General features: G+C 47.2%; 1 protein-coding gene across 2 annotated transcripts in view; it reads left to right on the forward strand.

Annotated features, from left to right (window-relative positions):
* Positions 1–55: 55 nt before the first annotated feature.
* The window catches only part of LOC108538868 (bcl-2-binding component 3-like), a 33,985-nt gene continuing 26,447 nt past the window's right edge, over positions 56–7,593 (forward strand). Inside the window, exons 1-3 of one of the 2 annotated variants that reach the window (XR_001888212.1) lie at positions 776–872; positions 1,114–1,236; positions 4,642–4,775. Coding sequence is in view for 1 of the 2 variants with exons in the window: in XM_017887193.1 (XP_017742682.1) it covers positions 69–512; positions 1,114–1,119 (450 nt within the window). In the remaining variant the exon portion in view is untranslated. Of the gene's footprint in view, positions 513–775; positions 873–1,113; positions 1,237–4,641; positions 4,776–7,593 lie in introns of those variants that run through there. The other variant, XM_017887193.1, reaches the window with a different exon arrangement.

The raw sequence follows: 7,593 nt of genomic DNA on the forward strand, positions 1-7,593 counted from the left end.
CTCGAGTGGGTGGGGCCGGATGTGCAGGCCCCGCCCGGCTCCAGGTTCCGGGCTCGGGTCACGGCAGCATGCCCAGGCCGCTGCGGGTGCCGCTGGGAGCTGGCGGAGTCCGAGAGCGGCGCCGGGCTCTTTCGGGCCCACTACAGCCCCAACCGTCCTCAGGAAACCTCTGCCCACTGAGGAAAGGCCGCAAAAACCGTTCCGCTAGGAGAGGAGAAGAGCCGCAGGCCGAAGCCAGGCCTCGCAAGGGGCAGCGGCCGGCTCCTCGCGTTTGGCCTCGTCCACTCGGCCCGCGGAGAGCGCGGGGGGCGCTGGGAGCCGCAGCCACGCATGCGCCGCCTGCCACCAAGCGCCGCGGGGCCCGCGCGAGGCGTCCTCGCGGGCTAGGGGTTGGGGGAGGGGGCCCGTGTGGAGGACTCTCGCGAGAGCGCGCTGCGCGGCGACTGGGCGCTGAGGGTCCTTCCGGAGCGGAGGGACACAGAGGGACTCTAGGGCACCTGCCATCGCGAACAGTATGGGAGCGGGAGGCGAGTGCCGTTTCAGGCGGAGAATCCAGGCGGTGGCGGGACCTCCCTGAGGCGGAGTCGCCGCTACCGAGGCCTGGCTGCCGGGGAAGGAGAGCACGGGAGCGCGGACTCATGTGTCTGGCGGAGGGACACGGAGTTCCGGCGGAGGGATCTGTGCTGTGTTTCTGAACCAGGGCCGCGGTCGGGGCTGGAGCGGGTCACCGGACTCTGTGGGACTTGCTTGCCCTGGCGGAGGCGCGCGTTGTGGCCTTTTTCTTTGCCGGCGGAGGGATCTGTGCGTGGCTCCAGGTCTTTCCCGGCGCTGTCCCAGCTCAGTGGTTTCTTGTTGCTCCTGGCGTTGGGAAGGTAGATGTGGTCGAGCTTGAGGAGAAGGCGGCAGAGGGGTCTCAGGGCCAGCGTTCCGCCAGCCAGGCCGCTGCTTGCTCCCTCATGGTGCTGCCCCTGTCCCCGATTTCATAGACCGGCTTTCCCTCTCTTGAGCACCTACTATGTGCCAGGCTGCGCTTTGCGCACTTGGCAGAGGCAACAGTGTCACCAGGGGGTGCTGGTTTCTCCCAAAGGGGCTTTTGTCTGTCCATTGTTGCAGAGTTAGCGCATGAGACCAAGTGTGTCAGGCAGTTCACCCTTCAGTGGCCATGGAATTGGAGAAGTGGGAGCGGGAGCGTAGCTCGCAAGTCAAGCTCTCAGCTCTTGAAAACAGAATTTACAGGTAATAGGAAGTGTTGATGAAAAGTAAAACTGAAATATTTGAAGAGATTTATTCTGGACCGAATACGAGTGACCATGGCCCGTGGCACAGCCCTCAGGAGGTCTTGAGAACATGTGTCAAAGGTGGTCGGGGTGCAACTTGGTTTTATACGTTTTAGGGATGCATGAGGCATCAGTCAAATACATTAAAGAAATACATTGGTTTGGTCCAGGAAGGCAGGACAACTCAAAGGGGTGGGGGCTTCCAGGCTATAGGTAAATGTAAACATTTTGTACTTGACAATTGGTTGAGTTTGTCTAAAGATCTGGGATTGATAGAAAGGAAATGTACAGGTTAAGATAAAAGTGGAGACCAAAGTTCTTTTGAAGTCTTATGGTGGCTGCCTTTAGAGATAATAGGTGACAAATGTTTCCTACTCAGATCTTCAAAAGGTGTTAGACTTTTAGTTAATCTGTTTAGGATTGGAAGGGCCTGGAAGAAAAAGATCTAGCTATGTTAATAGATGTTCTTTACAGAGGCACGTTTTCCCCCACAAAGGATAGGTTTTAGGGGAAAATACTGTCCTTTATGGAAGAAATTGCAAAATAGGGCAAAGAAACATGTTTTGGGGTAAAATAATTTTGACTTTCTTCTTTGTCACGTAATGTTATGCCAGAGTCAGATTGGAAAGTAAGTCATCATATAGAGGGTTAAATAAAACCAATCTGATGAGAATTTATGGTTTGTAGGGCATGACTCCCCAGATCCCTTAGATAGGAATTTGGGCAGGATTTTAAAAATCAGAGTTTAGGTCGGGGGTGGTGGCTCACGCCTGTAATCCCAGCATTTTGGGAGGCCAAGGCAGGTGGATCACTTGAGGTCAGAAGTTCAAGACCAGCCTGGCCAACATGGTGAAACCCCGTCTCTACTAAAAATACAAAAATTAGCTGGGCATGGTGGTACACACCGGTGATTCCAGCTGCTGGGGAGGCTGAGATGTGAGAATCGCCTGAACCCGGGAGGCAGAGGTTGCAGTGAGCCGAGATAGTGCCACCACACTCCAGCTTGGGTGACGAATTGAGACTGGGTCAAAAACAAAACAGAAAACAAAAAACATACAAAGCAGAGCTTAGTCCTCAGGTGTCCTTAATGAAGGGGCTGGGCGTTAAGAGCAAGGCAAGGAGGCAGAAGGCACGCTTGAGCCCGGGAATTGGAGACCAGCTTGGGCAACATGGCAAGACCCTGTCTCTAAAAAAATAAAAAAAAAGAACAGGAGGAGGAATATTCATGTTTTTTCTTGGGAAGGGAGGTAGATTTTCCTGGAATCAAGGAGCTGCCTCTTTTTTTGTCCTTTTTTGGTCTTTTCGGGTCATGATGGTGATTGTCAACTGTCATGGCACCAATGGGAATGCCATTTAGTACTGAAGTTGGATGAGGATGAAGCTAGAGGTTCTTGAGAGGTTGAGTAAGCTAAGAAGGAACCTATGACCACAGACATCCTGTTTTCTAAAAATAAGCAGAGTTAAATCTGAGTAGGCATTTAGCTATGTCATGGAGGCATTGCATTGGGTAACAAAAGCCAGGTAGGCGTCCAGCTAAGTCCCCTAGGCCCTGCAACGGGTAACAGCAGTACTGACTCTATGTTAGAGAAAAGCTTGCTTGCTTGAGTATAATTATTGTTTTGCCTGAGTTTGTAAATTATTCACTAAAAACAGTTACAGCAAAAACAGGACCTTCAACAGATAAAACACACAGACCAGCAGCTCTGGGAACAGGCTGATGGTCCCTACACAATCTAGTCACAAGGTGTTGACCAAGAAAGTAATGATTAACTGCCTATCTGAGACTGTGCATGATTGACGAGAATGTTTTTGTTTTGTTTTGTTTTTTGAGACAGTCTTGGTCCGTCGCCCAGCCTGGAGTGCAGTGATCTTGGTTCACTGCAGCCTCTGCCTCCTGAGTAGCTGGGACTACAGGTGTGCGCCTCCGCACCTGGCAAATTTTTGTATTTTTAGTAGAGATGGCATTTCACTGTGTTGGCCAGGATGGTCTCGAACTCCTGACCTCAAGTGATCCACCTGCCTCAGCCTCGCAGATTGCTGGGATTACAGGCATGAGCCACTGCCCCTGGCCCACGAGAATGTTTTGATGATTATTTCTCCTAATTTTCCTTAAAATTCTTGGATCTAGAGGCACAACTGAAAAAGGAGGTCTTTGAACCCTAGTGCACTGCCTTTTGCAGGTTGCTGGTTTCTTGAATAAAGCTAACTTTATTTTCACCAAAGCTTGTCTTTTGAGTTTTTAGCTTTCAGGCGATGAGTGGCCTGGACACCAGTTTGGCTACATGTATGTCAGTGGGCAAAACAAAAATCCTTATTCTGGGAGGTGGATAGCTTGTTAGAACACACAGCCTAATCACTTCTTCCCCAAATGTTAAAAATTGAGCCAATTTTAGCCCCGGAAGCTTAGGGTACCATGTACATAACAGGCATTAGCTGAGGGTGGGGCAGAGAGAATCAGTGGGGCACCTCGTATATGCCAGGGGTTGTATCAGCATCCGTACACAGCTCATTTTTCTTTCTAAATAATACTGAGGACCTATTTAATGCCAGATATGGTGGTAGGTAGGGAGCAAAAGCAGGATTCCCCTCCCATTATTGAGTTTTCAGACTGGTGGGAGAGGCAGGAATTAAGCAAGTAATCCACCAACTGATGTATAATTCTAAGGGAGATGGGTGCCACCAAGAAGAGACATGGTGCTGAGAACCTATGTCTATCAGAGGTATTGATCTATTTGGGAGGTCTGGAAAGGTTTTTTTGAAGAAGCAGTGCTAGGGGTGAGATCCAAAGGAGGAGTAAGAGCTAATTAGCCAAAGCCTAGTCCTCACAAAAATCCTATAAACCAGATGTGATTGCCTCCATTTCAGAGTTTAGGGCATTGAGACTTCAGCAAGGTGATGTCACTGCCCAAGGTTACATCAGATTAAATGGTAACCCAGGATTCAGATTCAAATAAGAGTGGGTCCTTTACATTCTCCTCGGGCTATCTGGTGGTTTTAGGAGAGGCAAGTATCACAACTTGGGGACACGAGGGAGCAGGAGTCACAAACTTGAAAGCTTGCAGAGCTCAGGCAGATAACATAGAGTGAAGTAAGGCAGAGTATAACACAATAGGGAATGGTGGGGATTGTGGTGAGCTGCAGGCCACATTTCCTGTAAAGGAAGCAGCCACTAGTTCCAGCCTCTTGTTGCCATGCAGGAATACAGACCAAGCCTTGCTAGATCTTCTGATAATTAATATTATTTTGAGAAGGAATCTTGCTCTGTCACCTAGGCTAGAGTGCAGTGGTGCAATCATAGGTCACTGCAGTTGGGACTGCAGACATGTGTCACTACCCGGCTAATTTTTATATATTTTTTTTGCAGAGACAGGGTCTGAAACTCCTGAGCTCAAGCGACCAGCCTGCCTTGACCTCCCTAAGTGGTGGGATTACAGGAGTGAGCCCCTGCGCCCGGCCTAGATCTTCTGATTTCTAAAGAGAAGCTGGCAGTATTTTTAGGTGAAGTTATCACACCTTTAAATAATTGACAGTTACATCAGTTTGCCTCACTATAATGTTAGCTCAATGAAGCAGGACATTTTATGTTTTTAACCACTGTGTACTGGGAGCTTATAAAGTACCTTACGCATAGTAAGCACTCAACCTCATCTGTGATATGTAGCCTCTAAGCAATTCCTCCCATGTGCGCATGGTTTCACAGTTTTGGAAGCAGTTTTATAGTCATTTTATCCACCAGTCTTTCTGCTGGCACCTCATTTGTCCTGATGTGGCTGCTGCATGAAAAGTCCCCCAAAAGGCTCCCTAGGGGAATACTTAGTTGTGTCTTCCGTTTGTACCTTTCTGCCATCTTCGTATTTTACATTTTCTCCATCCTAATGTGCTTGGCATTATATCTTGGCTCCCTCTAGTTATCTAACCCATTTCATATTTAATATTTTGCTGCTGTTGCTTTGGTTCTCACCTAGACTTTATGTATTGACCTGGGGCCCATGACCACAATCAGGTATGCTTTCACTTACGCTTGGCCCAGTCCCTGCTCCCAGCTGCTTGTCAGGGAAAAGTGCATGAAAAGGTTTCATTTCTTAGAAATTGCTGTCCTGAGACATCTTGCGAAAGTGATCATCCCTGGACATGTGAACTTCCTGCTCCATCACGTGGACTTGAGCAAGAGAAAAATCTCAGGTCTGCATGGGGCATTTAGAACCTTGCCTCCTGAAAGCTCCTCAGGGAGCAGAGGGAATCAGGCTTGCTCTTTATTATTGCTCAGGTGCAGGATCATAAGTTGTTCAGGAATTATTGTTACAATTTTTTGGTAGCCTCTCACTAACACACACAAGTGCGCACACACAGCCTCATATATATGCATATGTGTGTGTATATATATATTTACATATGTATATATTTAATGGAAAATTTCGAACATAAAATAGAATCCTCATATTTCTGTCCTCCAGCTTTAACAATGATCAATTCATGGCCAATCTTGTCTCGCCTGCTCTAATCCTGGATTATTTTGAAGCAAATTCTGGACATGATATTATTTTATTTGAAACTGTCAGAATGTATTGTGTAAAGACAGGAACTTTTTAAAAAAATTTTTTTTTTTTTGAGACAGTCTTGCTCTGTCGCCCAGGCTGGAGTGCAGTGATGTGATCTTAGCTCACTGCAACCTCCACCTCGCAGGTTCAAATGATTCTCCTGCTTCAGCCTCCCGAGTAACTGGAAGTACAAGCGTGCACCACCACTCTAAGCTAACTTTTTGTCTTTTTAGTAGAAACGATTTCACCTTGTTGGCCAGGCTGGTCCTGAACTGGCCTCAAGTGATCCGACTGCCTCAGCCTCCCAAAGTGCTGGGATTACAGGCATGAGCCACTCTGCCTGGCCAGGAACTCTTATTTTAAACATAGCTTCAATATCATCATAAGCCCTTCACAATTCTATCAACAATTCCTTAATACCATTTAAAGAAACAGCTAATTTGGACCAGGCGTGGTGGCTCATTCCTGTAATCTCAGCACTTTGAGAGGCTAAGAGGGGATGATTGCTTGAGGCCAGAAGGTCAAGACCAGCCTGGGCAGTATAGTGAGATCCTCATCTCTATAAAGATAAAAGTTAAGCAGGTGTGGTGGCACACACCTGTAGTCCTAGCTACTCAAGAGGCTGAGGTGGAAGAATAACTTGAGCCTGGGAGGTCGAGGCTGCAGTGAGCCATGAGGGAACCACTACACTCCGGTTTGGGTGATAGAGTGAGACTCTATTTCTTCAAAACAACAACAAAAAGCAAACTCAGGACAGCTAATTCGTTTGAAGGATGGTTTGCAAAAGAAAAAAGGGTTATAGATGCTGGACATGTAAAAAGAACAGATGTCCTCCACATTTGCTAACTAGGTGTTTACATTTAGTTCAGCATGAAAATGGTGTCTTGGGAACAGAAGAGCAGATTGTCGAAGAATTAGTGGATCAATATATAGGTCAGTAAATGAAGCAAGTCATGGTACTCAGAGGTATCTTTAAGGAGTGGTTATTTTCTCAAGACCTCAATCCTCTGAGTTGATCCAAACCCAGAGCCACGCTCTTCCTTTGATGCCAGGAAGAATGTTCACACTAATCTTTCCTTGGTAGAACATCATATATCACAGCTCACTGCTGTTACTTTGTAAGTAGGCGCAGATTCAACTTTTGCACCAGATTCCTCTATCCATGATGCTGAGCCACCAGCCTTTTGGCCGGCAAGCTGATTAACTATAACTTGGTGTTGGCCAGTGGGATCTAATGTAGGGTCACCGTAAACGTGAACATTAAATATGCATTAAAGTGCTAAGAAATTATATCTATGCCTATGTTGGGTAGAAAATAAAAAATAAAACTCTTAAGAGAAATTTTTAGTAATGCCTGTTACTTTTCTTTTTTTTTTCATTTTTTTTTTTGAGACAGAGTTTCGCTCTGTTGTCCAGGCTGGAGTGCAGTGGCACAGTCATGGCTCACTGCAACCTCTGTCTCCCAGGTTCAAGTAATTCTACCTCAGCCTCCCAAGTAGCTGGGATTACAGGCACACGCCACCATGCCCAACTAATTTTTGTATTTTTAATAGAGATGAGGTTTCATCATGTTGGCCAGGCTGGTCTCGAACTCCTGACCTCAAGTGATCCGCCCACCTTGGCCTCCCAAACTGCTGGGGTTACAGGCATGAGCCACCGTGCTGGGTTATTTCTCATTTCTTTTTTTCTCTTTTCTTTTCCTTTCTCTCTCTATCCGTCCCTCCCTCCCTCCCTCCCTGCCTCCCTCCCTGCCTTCCTTTTTTTTTTTTTTTTTTTTT

The sequence above is a fragment of the Rhinopithecus bieti genome, unplaced genomic scaffold (genome assembly GCF_001698545.2).
Source record: "Rhinopithecus bieti isolate Rb0 unplaced genomic scaffold, ASM169854v2 scaffold_13348, whole genome shotgun sequence".
Classification (NCBI taxonomy): Eukaryota; Metazoa; Chordata; class Mammalia; order Primates; family Cercopithecidae; genus Rhinopithecus; species Rhinopithecus bieti.